Source organism: Anomaloglossus baeobatrachus, chromosome 6, assembly GCF_048569485.1.
Source record: "Anomaloglossus baeobatrachus isolate aAnoBae1 chromosome 6, aAnoBae1.hap1, whole genome shotgun sequence".
In the NCBI taxonomy this organism is placed as follows: Eukaryota; Metazoa; Chordata; class Amphibia; order Anura; family Aromobatidae; genus Anomaloglossus; species Anomaloglossus baeobatrachus.
Window position 1 is genome coordinate 562817193 of NC_134358.1, and position 19781 is coordinate 562836973.

Below are 19781 nucleotides of genomic sequence, written 5' to 3' on the forward strand. Positions count from 1 at the left end.
CTTAACGGACTGCAGACCTAATCCTGACACACAACTAGAAGTAGCCGTGGGACGAGCCTACGATGACCTAGTCATCTCGACACAGTCGGAGAACTAAATATTCTTACAGATAGAAATATAAGAAAAGCTAATCTGCCTCGGAGCAGTCCCCAAAGATATAGATAGCCCCCCACATGTAAAGACTACGGTGAACACAATACAAAGCTAAAAAAACAGATTCAGCAAAGGTGAGGCCCAAACTATGTTTATAGGCAAGGATAGGAAGGAGCACTGTCTGCAGCCGTAAAAACCCTAATAAATACCAGCACGACTGATATGGAAAAACCCTGAGGCCACACAACCTCTCCCCCACTGTATCAGCACTCTGATGTTACTGGGATCCAAAAACACCAATATAGATGAGGGACTGAATTAATACCAAACATGACAAAACAAAATACATAGCAGAACATGGAGCTAGGAATACAGACACTCCCAGCAGGGAATGATCCAATTCCACAAAGAACTCCACACGGACAAAATAGGAATCAAGCATTAGTATCAAAGCAGAAAAAAACAAGAAAGTGGGAACAAAAAGCAGAGGTACAAAGACCACTTATCTCAAAGGAGTTCTGTTAGAGAGCAGGGCTGTGTTCAGAACGTCCTTAACACACAGGAGACCATTGAGCACCGGCAAGTAACAAGAGAAAAGCTCTCAGTTATATAGTCCAATCTGAAAAACCAGATTGCCAGTCCTCTACAGGTGTGTGGCTTTTATTCCACAAATCAACTGCACCGCCAGCACTGACCACAAGTGGGAGACCCAAACTGGAAAATGTATTCATAACACAGAGGGTGAAAACCTCTACTACCCCCTGTTGGAGAGGTCTGAAAAGAAAGCTTTATTTACTTTGGGACAACAGTAAAAAATAAATATTAGCATTTTTATTCCAATCTTATTTTTTAGCAGAAAATGTTTAAATTCAAATTTATAAAAAAAATTCTACATCCCCCGATATCGTCCCCAGATACAACCGCGGGTGTTAGAAAACTGCACAATGGATTTAGTAGAAATGTTATTTATAAATAACACAAAGAAAAGAAGGTTCCGTCCGCGGGTTCCGTCTTCGGGCTCTGTCCGCGGGTTCCGTCCGCGGGTTTCGTCTTCGGGTTCCGTCTGGATCTACAACATTCTGGACCCAGTATCTCTGTATTGTCAGGCACTGACTGGAACTGGATAGAAAAGTCAATAAAATGGGTCTGAACCCAGCACAATCCCGCACTGTCATCCTGCAGATTATACAGCACATTCTGGAAAATGTCTTTATTTCTGGTCACTTTTATTTCTCCATTAAAAATACTTTTTATTTCACAAACTTTTCCATCATTTCTTCTGTCTGTGCCGCATCATACAGGACCGCACATCTCCGCTTCTGGCCCGCTCTGGATTCACATCTTTGTCAGGCGAAGTGTATTGAGTCGAGCAGGCAGGAACGTCGCTCCGGAGGCATAACGGATCTCCCTAAGAATTCCCTCCCACTTCTTCTCATCTTCATTGTATCTAAAAAAATCAGAAAATACCCAGGTTATACCGGCTGTACATATATAATTATATACAGGAGATGTCCAGGTTATACCAGCTGTACATATATAATTATATACAGGAGATGCCCAGGTTATACCAGCTGTACATATATAATTATATACAGGAGATGCCCAGGTTATAGCGGCTGTACATATATAATTATATACAAGAGATGCCCAGGTTATACCAGCTGTACATATATAATTATATACAGGAGATGCCCAGGTTATACCAGCTGTACATATATAATTATATACAGGAGATGCCCAGGTTATACCGGCTGTACATATATAATTATATACAGGAGATGCCCAGGTTATAGCGGCTGTACATATATAATTATATACAGGAGATGCCCAGGTTATACCAGCTGTACATATATAATTATATACAGGAGATACCCAGGTTATACCAGCTGTACATATATAATTATATACAGGAGATGCCCAGGTTATACCGGCTGTACATATATAATTATATACAGGAGATACCCAGGTTATACCGGCTGTACATATATAATTATATATACAAGAGATGCCAAGGTTATACCGGCTGTACATATATAATTATATATACAAGAGATACCCAGGTTATACCGGCTGTACATATATAATTATATATACAGGAGATGCCCAGGTTATACCAGCTGTACATATATAATTATATACAGGAGATGCCCAGGTTATACCAGCTGTACATATATAATTATATACAGGAGATGCCCAGGTTATACCGGCTGTACATATATAATTATATACAGGAGATGTCCAGGTTATACCAGCTGTACATATATAATTATATACAGGAGATGTCCAGGTTATACCGGCTGTACATATATAATTATATACAGGAGATGTCCAGGTTATACCGGCTGTACATATATAATTATATACAGGAGATGTCCAGGTTATACCGGCTGTACATATATAATTATATACAGGAGATGCCCGGGTTATACCGGCTGTACATATATAAGGAGATGCCCAGGTTATACCGGCTGTACATATATAATTATATATAGGAGACGCCCGGGTTATACCAGCTGTACATATATAATTATATACAGGAGATGCCCGGGTTATACCAGCTGTACATATATAATTATATACAGGAGATGCCCAGGTTATACCGGCTGTACATATATAATTATATACAGGAGATACCCAGGTTATACCGGCTGTACATATATAATTATATATACAAGAGATACCCAGGTTATACCGGCTGTACATATATAATTATATACAGGAGATGCCCGGGTTATACCAGCTGTACATATATAATTATATACAGGAGATGCCCGGGTTATACCAGCTGTACATATATAATTATATACAGGAGATACCCAGGTTATACCGGCGGTACATATATAATTATACATAGGCGATACCCAGGTTATACCGGCTGTACATATATAATTATATACAGGAGATGCCCAGGTTATACCGGCTGTACATATATAATTATATACAGGAGATGCCCAGGTTATACCGGCTGTACATATATAATTATATACACAAGAGATGCCAAGGTTATACCGGCTGTACATATATAATTATATATACAAGAGATACCCAGGTTATACCGGCTGTACATATATAATTATATATACAGGAGATGCCCAGGTTATACCAGCTGTACATATATAATTATATACAGGAGATGCCCAGGTTATACCAGCTGTACATATATAATTATATACAGGAGATGCCCAGGTTATACCGGCTGTACATATATAATTATATACAGGAGATGTCCAGGTTATACCAGCTGTACATATATAATTATATACAGGAGATGTCCAGGTTATACCGGCTGTACATATATAATTATATACAGGAGATGTCCAGGTTATACCGGCTGTACATATATAATTATATACAGGAGATGTCCAGGTTATACCGGCTGTACATATATAATTATATACAGGAGATGCCCAGGTTATAGCAGCTGTACATATATAATTATATACAGGAGATGCCCAGGTTATACCGGCTGTACATATATAATTATATACAGGAGATGCCCAGGTTATACCAGCTGTACATATATAATTATATACAGGAGATGCCCGGGTTATACCGGCTGTACATATATAAGGAGATGCCCAGGTTATACCAGCTGTACATATATAATTATATATAGGAGATGCCCGGGTTATACCAGCTGTACATATATAATTATATACAGGAGATGCCCGGGTTATACCAGCTGTACATATATAATTATATACAGGAGATACCCAGGTTATACCGGCGGTACATATATAATTATACATAGGCGATACCCAGGTTATACCGGCTGTACATATATAATTATATACAGGAGATGCCCAGGTTATACCGGCTGTACATATATAATTATATACAGGAGATGCCCAGGTTATACCGGCTGTACATATATAATTATACATAGGCGATACCCAGGTTATACCGGCTGTACATATATAATTATATACAGGAGATACCCAGGTTATACCGGCGGTACATATATAATTATACATAGGCGATACCCAGGTTATACCGGCTGTACACATGCAGGTCATTTTCACATTCTCACCTCCAGATATCGTTCAGCTCTGTCGGCACAAGTTCTTGATTTTCATTCTCCACTGTTGCAAACCCTCCTATGGCAAACAGCGTTCCCTCCATGCTGACAAGACTGAGGGAGCTGCGCTCCTGCGAGAACTCGGTGAAATCTTCCCATCTGTAGCACAAGAATGTATCGTATTTATTTTCATATTTAAAAAAAATCATTGGCATTTACAGGCCCAGCACCTGAGGCTGCACTACTGAGACATTGAACCGGCGCCTGGTGTGGATCCAGATCAGAATAAGAAGCAATATCGACATCTCACCAAGCTCGAATGGTGACAGACATAAGGTGTGTATGTGTGCTGACACTATACCTTAACCCTTTACACCACCAGGTATACAGAAAATGAGGACCTGTCACTTAATCAAACAATTGAATTGAGAGAACCATAGTGTAAAAATCCCTAAACTACCCTGATTCTGCTACTTTTTTTGTTTTTGCTCTACGTCGCTCCATTCCAGAGATATTCACATTTGTTACTTTTGGAGCGCAATATGTGAAATCTCCACCTGCAGTCCATTGTGCACTTTCACTTCTCCCTCCCAGACGCTGCCAATCACAGCCCAGCAGCGTCTGAGACTGATAGACTGCTAGATCAGTGGCAGCATTGTGATTGGCAGCATCTCGGAGGGAGGAGTAACAGCACAAGTTGCCCAAGGAATTCCTAGAGGAACGCCCAGTTACACTGCAGAGATTTCACATGCTGCGCTCCAAAAGCAACAAATGTACGTTTCTCTGCAACGGAGCGACGCAGAACAAAACGGAAAAAAGCGTCAGAATCAGGGGAGATCAGGGAATTTTACAAGCTATATAACTCAATTTTTTAGCAAGTGATCGGTTCTCTTTAAATTACTCAATTCACTGCCCTGCACCATGAGAGATGGAGAGATGCTGAATTATTCCCTTCCGTAAATTCCGGCGCCGTATTTTACTCACTTATTAGCTTTGATATCATAGACTTCCATGGTATTTGTCAGGCCGGTGTCTGTTACGCCTGCAGCCACGTAGATTTTTCCATTGTGAAGCGAAGCCCCAAACAGTGACCGTGCCGTCTTCATTGGGGCCAGATCCTTCCATTCAAACTTTTTCGGGTTGTAAACACATAAACGGTTCAGACATTTCCTATTTGGAGAAATAAAAAAAAAAAATGATGAAAAAAAAGCCAACACTTTAAACACAATTCTAATATGTTAAGAAATATTAAAATTGCACTCAGTTTGCTCTTGTTTCCCTATGACAACTCTTCCTGCACCTGTGCTCTAACAGCCGTCTCAGGAGTAATTTTTAAGCATGGGGACAATACGGCTTTAATTTCTTGTGGCTCACTTAAAGTAGAAAATAAATAGGTTGTACTTGTTCATTTTATTGTTAATGGTCCTCCCAAGACCATTGACAGGAAGTGTTGTCATGGGGAGAAGCTTTTCTCAGGACTGATTGTAACTTGAAAATGCTTCTCCTACAGGCAGAACTGTGTTAGCATCAGATTTTGGCTCCATTTCTCGTCCCTCTGCTGCTCTCATCCAATCAGATCTCTCCCTTAGAATCTCCTCCTCCCCTCTCACAGCGAACAGTCTCAGCACACACACAGAGAAACTGCAGCTTCATCTCCCCCTCACCCCCATTATCTATTATTTCTGCATTTCCCTACATCAGAGGACACTGACTTTTTTCATTTATGGGCTACAAAGTCAGATTGTGCCCCCAGGGTTTTGCTAATGGGGGCTTCAATACTGATGCAAATATGGTAAATATGCGATACTCACTTGTCGACGTCTTTTCCCCCAATTACATAGACAAGGTTTTCATGTGAAATCACAGCATGGCCGTACACTTGGTAGGGTAACGGGTCAGACTCCCCCCATTTAAAGGAGCTGAAAATGATGAAAACAAAAACGAACATAAAGATTCAACACTAAAAGAAAGTATAAATAAACCTTTCATTCATGTATACTCTGCATTGTATGGAGCTGGGCGGCTGCTTGTGGCTACAGCAACCATCCACCTCTAGGCTCAGCCACCAGCATAGAGACCAAACCGTTCAATGCAGGGAAGATGGGATGTAGCATTCTAGGATAACAATGGAATTTATCAATGGAAGAATCAAAGAATCACTGATGAAGTGTTCACTCCACACATATAACAATGGTTATATATTGGGTAAAATAAGACACAGAGGGAAAAACTGAGAATAAATCAATTGACTCCTCCAGTGTCTGATATCGCTTTCCTCTTTTACCGGATATGTATATTTACGGTATTATTATTACAACTCACGGTCGGTCATAACACAAGACAGAATCCAGAGTCTGTTCTCCTTCCTTCAGTTCTTTCCCCCCAATCAGGTAGATAGAATTCTCAGACTCTCCAAGACCGAAGAGACACCTGGCAGAAGGGACCGGGGGCATTCCCAGCCAATCAGAGTCCAGGTGATCAAACTAAAAGAAGAAGCAAGAAATAGATAAAGATAAAAAAGCTACACAAATCATCTAAAATTTTCTTTGGAATTTTTAGTGCTGTAGTGCACATCTAGTGCTGGCTTTTTGTTTTTCTTCATTGAATTGGTCGGTGGCTGACCCCCACCTTGCTATGCACCCCAATTTGGGATGTATTCCATCTGTCTAGATTTTCGCGGTTGGTGACTGTTCACATTGTCATCAGGCCCTATCCACAGGCTATTTACTTCATGCAGCATTTGCTTGGACCTGTCCCGCCCACAGCCATGACTCAGTCATGGGTACGGGATTGAAATAGACCAGGTGAGCGCTGCTAAAGGGGGCTTTACACGCTGCGACATCGCTAATGCGGAGTCGTTGGGGGTCACAGAATTTGTGACGCACATCTGGCCGCATTAGCGATGCCGTTGCGTGTGACACCGATAAGCGATTTTGCATTGTTGCAAAAACGTGCAAAATCGCTAATCGGCGACATGGGGGTCCATTCTTAAAAATCGTTACTGCAGCAGTAACGAAGTTGGTCCTCGTTCCTGTGGCAGCACACATCACTGCGTGTGACACCGCAGGAACGAGGAAGCTCCCCTTACCTGCCTCCCGGCTGCTATGCGGAAGGAAGGAGGTGGGCGGGATGTTACGTCCCGCTCATCTCCGCCCCTCCGCTGCTATTGGGCGGCGGTTCAATGACGCTTCAGTGACGTCGCTGTGACGCCGCACGGACCGCCCCCTTAGAAAGGAGGCGGTTCGCCGGTCACAGCGACGTCGCCGGACAGGTAAGTATGTGTGACGGCTCTGGGCGATGTTGTGCGGCACGGGCAGCGATATGCCCATGTCGCGCAACAGATGGGGGCGGGTACCCACACTAGCGATATCGGGACCGATATCACAGCATGTAAAGTAGCCTTAAGAGCAGTTCTACTATTCATATGTGAGGCCGTATGGCACATTTTATAAAAATATTTTAGTGTAGGACTGCCCCAAATGAGATTTGCCGTGATGTGGCGAGGCAGCTCAAGAAATTGCAATTTTTTTGCCAAAAATCTCAAAAAAATTTTATAATAAGTACAGTTTGGAATTTTTAGTGCTGAAGTGCACATTTAGTGCTGGCTTTTTGTTTTTCTGCAAATCATCTAAAACACCAATTACAAGACATGCTAATAATTATTATAATACTGCCCCTATGTACAAGAATATAACTACTATAATACTGTCCCTATATACAAGAATATAACTACTATAATACTGCCCCCTATGTACAAGAATATAACTACTATAATACTGCCCCTATGTACAATAATATAACTACTATAATACTGTCCCCTATGTACAAGAATATAACTACTATAATACTGTCCCCTATGTACAAGAATATAACTACTATAATACTGTCCCCTATGTACAAGAATATAACTACTATAATACTGTCCCCTATGTACAAGAATATAACTACTATAATACTGTCCCCTATGTACAAGAATATAACTACTATAATACTGTCCCCTATGTACAAGAATATAACTACTATAATACTGCCCCTATGTACAAGAATATAACTACGATAATACTGCCCCTATGTACAAGAATATAACTACTATAATACTGTCCCCTATGTACAAGAATATAACTACTATAATACTGCCCCTATGTACAAGAATATAACTACTATAATACTGTCCCCTATGTACAAGAATATAACTACTATAATACTGTCCCTATATACAAGAATATAACTACTATAATACTGCCCTTATGTACAAGAATATAACTACTATAATACTGCCTCTATGTACAAGAATATAACTACTATAATACTGCCCCTATGCACAAGACTATAACTACTATAATACTGCCCCTATGTACAAGAATATAACTACTATAATACTGCTCCTATGTACAAGAATATAACTACTATAATACTGCCCCTATGTACAAGAATATAACTACTATAATACTGCCACTATGTACAAGAATATAACTACTATAATACTTCCCCTATATACAAGAATATAACTACTATAATACTGCCCCCTGTAAACCCCAGGGGGCTCTGCACAGGTTGCATTATGATGTGCCCACCTTTGAGTTTAGACCAGTCTTGTTGCTCTCCTGGATACACTGGTTCCTGGTGATCTGGTTCTAGGGCAGATTTTGCTGATACCCTCATTATTGCCCCCTCTTGTCTCTGTCGGGAAGTTAATCTGTTCCTATCCTGCACTAATTATTAAGGCTCTGGCATTTGGCAGCTGCCTCTGCGCTGTAAGGTCCCATCACACATTTCTTCTATGCGGAGGTCACATCATGTCATGTTACACCCGCCCCTCCCTGCAGAAAAGCTGAATGGGTCCTTTAAAAGCGCGTGGGGCATCAGGGCAGAGAGCCAGACTGCTGTGTGACTGTGCTGAGTAAGCCCTGAATAATGGCCACCAGCTATCACCCAAGAGCCGGAATCACCATCCATCTTTACCCTATACACAGAAGATGCCCAGGTTATACCGGCTGTACATATATAATTATATACAGGAGATGCCCAGGTTATACCAGCTGTACATATATAATTATATACAGGAGATGCCCAGGTTATACCGGCTGTACATATATAATTATATACAGGAGATGCCCAGGTTATACCAGCTGTACATATATAATTATATACAGGAGATGCCCAGGTTATACCGGCTGTACATATATAATTATATACAGGAGATGCCCAGGTTATACCAACTGTACATATATAATTATATACAGGAGATACCCAGGTTATACCGGCTGTACATATATAATTATATACAGGAGATATCCAGGTTATACCGGCTGTACATATATAATTATATACAGGAGATACCCAGGTTATACCGGCTGTACATATATAATTATATACAGGAGATGCCCAGGTTATACCGGCTGTATATATATAATTATATACAGGAGATGCCCAGGTTATACCAGCTGTACATATATAATTATATACAGGAGATGCCCAGGTTATACCAGCTGTACATATATAATTATATACAGGAGATGCCCAGGTTATACCAGCTGTACATATATAATTATATACAGGAGATGCCCAGGTTATACCAGCTGTACATATATAATTATATACAGGAGATGCCCAGGTTATACCGGCTGTACATATATAATTATATACAGGAGATGCCCAGGTTATACCAGCTGTACATATATAATTATATACAGGAGATGCCCAGGTTATACCAGCTGTACATATATAATTATATACAGGAGATGCCCAGGTTATACCGGCTGTACATATATAATTATATACAGAAGATGCCCAGGTTATACCGGATGTACATATATAATTATATACAGGAGATGTCCAGGTTATACCAGCTGTACATATATAATTATATACAGGAGATGCCCAGGTTATACCAGCTGTACATATATAATTATATACAGGAGATGCCCAGGTTATACCGGCTGTACATATATAATTTTATACAGGAGATGCCCAGGTTATACCGGCTGTACATATATAATTATATACAGGAGATGCCCAGGTTATACCGGCTGTACATATATAATTATATACAGGGGATGCCCAGGTTATACCGGCTGTACATATATAATTATATACAGGAGATGCCCAGGTTATGCCGGCTGTACATATATAATTATATACAGGAGATGCCCAGGTTATACCGGCTGTACATATATAATTATATACAGGAGATGTCCAGGTTATACCAGCTGTACATATATAATTATATACAGGAGATGCCCAGGTTATACCAGCTGTACATATATAATTATATACAGGAGATGCCCAGGTTATACCAGCTGTACATATATAATTATATACAGGAGATGCCCAGGTTATACCAGCTGTACATATATAATTATATACAGGAGATGCCCAGGTTATACCAGCTGTACATATATAATTATATACAGGAGATGCCCAGGTTATACCGGCTGTACATATATAATTATATACAGGAGATGCCCAGGTTATACCAGCTGTACATATATAATTATATACAGGAGATGCCCAGGTTATACCGGCTGTACATATATAATTATATACAGGAGATGCCCAGGTTATACCAGCTGTACATATATAATTATATACAGGAGATGCCCAGGTTATACCAGCTGTACATATATAATTATATACAGGAGATGCCCAGGTTATACCGGCTGTACATATATAATTATATACAGAAGATGCCCAGGTTATACCGGCTGTACATATATAATTATATACAGGAGATGCCCAGGTTATACCGGCTGTACATATATAATTATATACAGAAGATGCCCGGGTTATACCGGCTGTACATATATAATTATATACAGGAGATGCCCAGGTTATACCGGCTGTACATATATAATTATATACAGGAGATGTCCAGGTTATACCGGCTGTACATATATAATTATATACAGGAGATGCCCAGGTTATACCAGCTGTACATATATAATTGTATACAGGAGATGCCCAGGTTATACCAGCTGTACATATATAATTATATACAGGAGATGTCCAGGTTATACCGGCTGTACATATATAATTATATACAGGTGATGCCCAGGTTATACCAGCTGTACATATATAATTATATACAGGAGATACCCAGGTTATACCAGCTGTACATATATAATTATATACAGGAGATACCCAGGTTATACCAGCTGTACATATATAATTATATACAGGAGATGCCCGGGTTATACCGGCTGTACATATATAATTATATACAGGAGATGCCCAGGTTATACCGGCTGTACATATATAATTTTATACAGGAGATGCCCAGGTTATACCGGCTGTACATATATAATTATATACAGGAGATGCCCAGGTTATACCGGCTGTACATATATAATTTTATACAGGAGATGCCCAGGTTATACCGGCTGTACATATATAATTATATACAGGGGATGCCCAGGTTATACCGACTGTACATATATAATTATATACAGGAGATGCCCAGGTTATGCCGGCTGTACATATATAATTATATACAGGAGATGCCCAGGTTATACTGGCTGTACATATATAATTTTATACAGGAGATGCCCAGGTTATACCGGCTGTACATATATAATTATATACAGGAGATGCCCAGGTTATACCGGCTGTACATATATAATTATATACAGGAGATGCCCAGGTTATACCAGCTGTACATATATAATTATATACAGGAGATGCCCGGGTTATACCGGCTGTACATATACAATTATATATAGGAGATGCCCAGGTTATACCAGCTGTACATATATAATTATATACAGGATATGCCCAGGTTATACCGGCTGTACATATATAATTATATACAGGAGATGCCCAGGTTATACCGGCTGTACATATATAATTATATACAGGAGATGCCCAGGTTATACCGGCTGTACATATATAATTATATACAGGAGATGCCCAGGTTATACCGGCTGTACATATATAATTATATACAGGGGATGCCCAGGTTATACCGGCTGTACATATATAATTATATACAGGAGATGCCCAGGTTATACCGGCTGTACATATATAATTATATACAGGAGATGCCCAGGTTATACCGGCTGTACATATATAATTATATACAGGAGATGCCCAGGTTATACCGGCTGTACATATATAATTATATACAGGAGATGCCCAGGTTATACCGGCTGTACATATATAATTATATACAGGAGATGTCCAGGTTATACCGGCTGTACATATATAATTATATACAGGAGATGTCCAGGTTATACCGGCTGTACATATATAATTATATACAGGAGATGCCCAGGTTATACCAGCTGTACATATATAATTGTATACAGGAGATGCCCAGGTTATACCAGCTGTACATATATAATTATATACAGGAGATGTCCAGGTTATACCGGCTGTACATATATAATTATATACAGGTGATGCCCAGGTTATACCAGCTGTACATATATAATTATATACAGGAGATACCCAGGTTATACCAGCTGTACATATATAATTATATACAGGAGATACCCAGGTTATACCAGCTGTACATATATAATTATATACAGGAGATGCCCGGGTTATACCGGCTGTACATATATAATTATATACAGGAGATGCCCAGGTTATACCGGCTGTACATATATAATTTTATACAGGAGATGCCCAGGTTATACCGGCTGTACATATATAATTATATACAGGAGATGCCCAGGTTATACCGGCTGTACATATATAATTTTATACAGGAGATGCCCAGGTTATACCGGCTGTACATATATAATTATATACAGGAGATGCCCAGGTTATACCGGCTGTACATATATAATTATATACAGGGGATGCCCAGGTTATACCGACTGTACATATATAATTATATACAGGAGATGCCCAGGTTATGCCGGCTGTACATATATAATTATATACAGGAGATGCCCAGGTTATACCGGCTGTACATATATAATTTTATACAGGAGATGCCCAGGTTATACCGGCTGTACATATATAATTATATACAGGAGATGCCCAGGTTATACCGGCTGTACATATATAATTATATACAGGAGATGCCCAGGTTATACCAGCTGTACATATATAATTATATACAGGAGATGCCCGGGTTATACCGGCTGTACATATATAATTATATATAGGAGATGCCCAGGTTATACCAGCTGTACATATATAATTATATACAGGATATGCCCAGGTTATACCGGCTGTACATATATAATTATATACAGGAGATGCCCAGGTTATACCGGCTGTACATATATAATTATATACAGGAGATGCCCAGGTTATACCAGCTGTACATATATAATTATATACAGGAGATGCCCAGGTTATACCAGCTGTACATATATAATTATATACAGGAGATGCCCAGGTTATACCGGCTGTACATATATAATTATATACAGAAGATGCCCAGGTTATACCGGCTGTACATATATAATTATATACAGGAGATGCCCAGGTTATACCGGCTGTACATATATAATTATATACAGAAGATGCCCGGGTTATACCGGCTGTACATATATAATTATATACAGGAGATGCCCAGGTTATACCGGCTGTACATATATAATTATATACAGGAGATGTCCAGGTTATACCGGCTGTACATATATAATTATATACAGGAGATGCCCAGGTTATACCAGCTGTACATATATAATTGTATACAGGAGATGCCCAGGTTATACCAGCTGTACATATATAATTATATACAGGAGATGTCCAGGTTATACCGGCTGTACATATATAATTATATACAGGTGATGCCCAGGTTATACCAGCTGTACATATATAATTATATACAGGAGATACCCAGGTTATACCAGCTGTACATATATAATTATATACAGGAGATACCCAGGTTATACCAGCTGTACATATATAATTATATACAGGAGATGCCCGGGTTATACCGGCTGTACATATATAATTATATACAGGAGATGCCCAGGTTATACCGGCTGTACATATATAATTTTATACAGGAGATGCCCAGGTTATACCGGCTGTACATATATAATTATATACAGGAGATGCCCAGGTTATACCGGCTGTACATATATAATTTTATACAGGAGATGCCCAGGTTATACCGGCTGTACATATATAATTATATACAGGAGATGCCCAGGTTATACCGGCTGTACATATATAATTATATACAGGGGATGCCCAGGTTATACCGACTGTACATATATAATTATATACAGGAGATGCCCAGGTTATGCCGGCTGTACATATATAATTATATACAGGAGATGCCCAGGTTATACTGGCTGTACATATATAATTTTATACAGGAGATGCCCAGGTTATACCGGCTGTACATATATAATTATATACAGGAGATGCCCAGGTTATACCGGCTGTACATATATAATTATATACAGGAGATGCCCAGGTTATACCAGCTGTACATATATAATTATATACAGGAGATGCCCGGGTTATACCGGCTGTACATATACAATTATATATAGGAGATGCCCAGGTTATACCAGCTGTACATATATAATTATATACAGGATATGCCCAGGTTATACCGGCTGTACATATATAATTATATACAGGAGATGCCCAGGTTATACCGGCTGTACATATATAATTATATACAGGAGATGCCCAGGTTATACCGGCTGTACATATATAATTATATACAGGAGATGCCCAGGTTATACCGGCTGTACATATATAATTATATACAGGGGATGCCCAGGTTATACCGGCTGTACATATATAATTATATACAGGAGATGCCCAGGTTATACCGGCTGTACATATATAATTATATACAGGAGATGCCCAGGTTATACCGACTGTACATATATAATTATATACAGGAGATGCCCAGGTTATACCGGCTGTACATATATAATTATATACAGGAGATGCCTAGGTTATACCGGCTGTACATATATAATTATATACAGGAGATGCCCAGGTTATACCAGCTGTACATATATAATTATATACAGGTGATGCCCAGGTTATACCAGCTGTACATATATAATTATATACAGGAGATGCCCAGGTTATACCAGCTGTACATATATAATTATATACAGGAGATGCCCAGGTTATACCAGCTGTACATATATAATTATATACAGGTGATGCCCAGGTTATACCAGCTGTACATATATAATTATATACAGGAGATGCCCAGGTTATACCAGCTGTACATATATAATTATATACAGGAGATGCCCAGGTTATACCAGCTGTACATATATAATTATATACAGGAGATGCCCGGGTTATACCAGCTGTACATATATAATTATATACAGGAGATGCCCAGGTTATACCGGCTGTACATATATAATTATATACAGGACATGCCCAGGTTATACCGGCTGTACATATATAATTATATACAGGAGATGCCCAGGTTATACCAGCTGTACATATATAATTATATACAGGGGATACCCAGGTTATACCAGCTGTACATATATAATTATATACAGGAGATGCCCAGGTTATACCGGCTGTACATATATAATTATATACAGGAGATACACAGGTTATACCAGCTGTACATATATAATTATATACAGGGGATGCCCAGGTTATACCAGCTGTACATATATAATTATATACAGGAGATGCCCAGGTTATACCAGCTGTACATATATAATTATATACAGGAGATGCCCAGGTTATACCAGCTGTCCTTCATCTTGGTTTGGACTGTGAAATGTCTGTGAGAACCATAGATACAATAATTACAGTTTATTTTCTTAGAGAGCCGTAACTCTGGTCTTACCTGTAAGAAGTATGAACCGAGTGGCTCCTCTTTGCTCTCCTCATTGTAGTAGAGTCCGCCAGCCACAAAGATCTGGTTTTCTTTCGTTACCAAACTGACGTGATTTTTTGGAATCTGGGCCGATAGTGAAGCAAAGTAACACTCGTTTGCGACTGGATCATAAGCGACGGCCCCCGTGTCACTGATCATGAAGACCAGGTCCTTCAAGAACATTCCAAATCTCAATGTATCATTCAGAATTCCGGGAAGGGCTTCTTCATCTTCTTCACCATCCTCAACATCTCCATTGACCACCTTCTCCCCATCTTTGTCTTGATCTGATTTTCCAGACGTCTTTTTCACTACTGGTAGTTTTCCTTCTTGGGCCTCCTTGACCATCTGAAGCTTCTTCAAGATGTCTGGATTAGATTTAACTAACTCATGTTTCTCTACCTTGTTCTTGATGTAGTCCGGGGGCATGAGACGAAAGCGAATACTTTCGAAGATGACTGGCAGGTCTTTGACTCTGTTTTCTTTCTCCTTGGCAGCCCACTTCATGACAACTTCGAAGATGTCCTCTTCCTTCTCAATGTTGAGGTTGTCGCTGGATATCACGGCAATGAGTTCATCGGGGGACAGTTGGAAGAACTCGTCGTCTCTGGTGATCAGGTTGAAGCGATCGCAGAGAAAGTCCCTAGAGGAGACGGCCAGGCGAGGACAATCCAACATCAGACCCAAGCGAAAAATGGCCAGACAATTACTAAGACACAACTTCTTCTGGAGAAAGGAGACACAAACCGTGAATATGGAAGGGATCTGGAACATATTGGCCACTGAGAAGATATCCTGAACGTTCTTCTCCGTAATCTCGATTTCTGAAGTGTAGATGTAATGAAGAATCTTTCCCATCACGTCGGGATCCACATCTTCAAGTTCAATTTCTTTTTTCTTGCTCTCCTCTAAGTCTGAGAGAAACATGGCTCGGAAGTAAGGGCTGCAAGCCGCCAAGACCAACCGGTGGCAGGGAAATTCCTTCCCCTTGATCTTCAAGATGCAGTCTATGAATTTGTCATTGTCCAACATATCTTTGAGACCATCTTGAAGTAACGTTTGCTGGTAGAGTCTCTGTTCTTCGGTTTGTTGCACGGGAAGCGTCATTTTGGGTCACAGATCTTCTGCTTTGACCACCGAAACTGGTCAGAAGGGACTTTCTTCTTCTATGTATGTCTCAGAAGAAGAATGTCTTTTTTGCGAGCTAACACGCGGCCACCGCCCAGTATGTGAAAGCCTTGCTATTACAGCTGACTTATCTCATCAGCTGCTCCCTATATATAGTATCCACATTACAAAGCAGTGGGATCCTGAGGGTAACGTGATCTCCACACTGACATGACACATTGGACGAGTGGAGGGACAGCTGTCTGCGGAGGACACCGGCCGTCCGTAGAGCGTCCAGGCGTGACTCATCACTCAAGGACTGCAAAAACTGCTGCCACCTTCTAGAGCGAGAGAACTGTCACAGCTCTTCATGGTGAAGTGAATCATTGGTTCCATCCATAATCCCGGAATCATGAATCAAAATCTAAAAAGACCCTTTACACTCAGCCGTGTGACGACCATTCTCATAACGCCGTGCGTCCTGATAATCCAATAACGTCACACACTAAGTATACAGTATGATATATATATAGTGGCATGCAGAAGTTTGGGCACCCCTGGTCAAAATTCCTGTATTTGTAAACAGTTAACCCCTTAGTGACGGAGCTAATTTTCACCTTAATGACCAGACCAAATTTTGCAATTCTGACCAGTGTCACTTCATGAGGTTATAACTCTGGAACGCTTCAACGGATCCCGGTGATTCTGAGACTGTTTTTTTTCATCACATATTGGACTTTATGTTAGTACAAAATTTAGGACAATATTTTTTGCGTTTATTTCTGAAAAAAATTGAATTTTGGCAAAAATTTTAAAAATTTAGCAATTTTCAACTTTTGAATTTTTATACCGTTAAACCAGAGATTTCTGTGACACAAAATAGTTAATAAATAACATTTCCCACATGTCTACTTTACATCAGCACAATTTTGGAAACAAAATTTTTTTTTGTTAGGAAGTTAGAAGAGTTCAAAGTTTATCAGCGATTTCTCATTTTTACATCAAAATTTACAAAACCAGTTTTTTAGGGACCATATCACATTTGAAGTGACTTCGATAGGCCTAGATGACAGAAAATACCCAAAAGTGACACCATTCTAAAAACTGCACCCCCCAAAGTACTCAAAACCACATTCAAGAAGTTTATTAACCCTTCAGGTGCTTCACATGAACAAAAGCAATGTGGAATGAAAAAAATCAAAAATTAAATTTTACCTAAAAATGTTGCTCTAACCCAAATTTATTCACTTTTAGAAGAAATAACACAACAAAATGGACCCCAAAACTTGTTCCCCACTTTCTTATGAACGTATGGATACCCGACATGTGGTCAGAAACCTCTGTTTGGACAAATGGGAGGGCTCGGAACAGAAGGAGCAATATTTGAATTTTGGGAAGCAAATTTGGCTGAAATAGATTGCGGGCACCATGTTGCATTTACAGGTCTGCTAAGGTACCTAAACAGAGGAAACCCCTCACAAGTGATGCCATTTTGGAAACTAGACCCCTCAAGGCTTCTATCTAGGGGTATAGTGAGCATTTTGGATCCACAGGTATTTCACAGATTTTGTTAACGTTATGTTGTCATATTGAAAATTGTAATAATTTTCTCAAAAATGTTGCTTTAGCATCAATTTTCTCACTTTTTCAAGAGGTAATTCCAAAAATTTGACCTCAAGGTTTGTTACCCACTTTTTTCTGAGCACAGTGATATGTCTCATGTGGTCTGAAACCTTTGTTTGGACAAATGGAAGGGCTTGGAACGGAAGGAACAAAATTTGAATTTTGGAAAGGAAATTTGGCTGAAAAAGATTGCGGGCACCATGTGGCATTTGGAGGTCCCCTAAGGTACCTAAACAGCAGAAACCCTGCACATGTGACCCCATTTTGGAAACTAGGTCCCTCAAGGAATTTATATAGATGTTTGGTGAGTACCCTGAGCCCCCAAGTGCTTCACAGAATTTTATAACGTTGAGCCATGAAAATAAAAAAATAAAATTTTACCACAAAATTGTTATTTCAACCAGGTAGCTTTTTTTTCACAAGGGTAACAGGAAAAAAATCACCATGAAATTTATTGTGCAATTTCTCCTGAGTTTGGGGATACCTTATATGTGGTGGAAATCAACTGTTTGGGTACACGGCGGGGCTTGGAAGGGAAGGAGTGCCATTTGACTGCAAAATTGTCTGGAATCAATAGCGGACGCCATGTTGCATTTGGAGAGCCCCTGAGGTGCCTATACAGTGAAGCTCCTCAACATGTGGCCACATTTTGGAATATAGGCCCCACAAGGAATTTATCTAGATGTTTGGTGAGTACCCTGAACCCCCAGGTGCTTCACAGAAGTTTATAATGTTGAGCTGTGAAATAAAAAAATACATTTTTACCACAAAATTGTTATTTCAACCAGGTAGCTTTTCTATTTACAAGAGTAAAAGGAAAAAATTCAGCATAAAATATATTGTGCAATTTCTCCTGAGTTTGGCGTTACCTTATATGTGGTGGAAATCAACTGTTTGGGCGCACAGCAGGGCTCGGAAGGGAAGGAGCGCCATTTGACTGCAAAATTGGCTGGAATCAATAGCGGACGCTATGTTGCATTTGGAGAGCCCCTGAGGTGCCTATACAGTGAAGCTCCCCAACACATGGCCCCATTCTGGAAAATAGACCCCTGAAGGAATTTATCTAGATGTTTGGTGAGTACTCTGAACCCTCAGGTGCTTCACAGAAGTTTATAATGTTGAGCTGTGAAAATAAAAAAATACATTTTTACCACAAAA

At 39.6% G+C, this 19781-nt stretch overlaps 1 protein-coding gene across 1 annotated transcript; it reads right to left on the bottom strand.

The window, feature by feature from the left end:
- Positions 1-904: 904 nt before the first annotated feature.
- KLHL40 (kelch like family member 40) lies at positions 905-17174 on the bottom strand. Its single transcript, XM_075316890.1, has 6 exons — positions 15864-17174; positions 6434-6594; positions 5923-6030; positions 5096-5281; positions 4124-4270; positions 905-1540 (listed from the first exon to the last, which is right to left on the bottom strand). The coding sequence occupies exons 1-6, from the start codon at positions 16998-17000 to the stop codon at positions 1429-1431; spliced, it is 1851 nt and encodes a 616-aa protein (XP_075173005.1). The 5' UTR covers positions 17001-17174; the 3' UTR covers positions 905-1428.
- Between the last annotated feature and the right edge of the window lie 2607 nt (positions 17175-19781).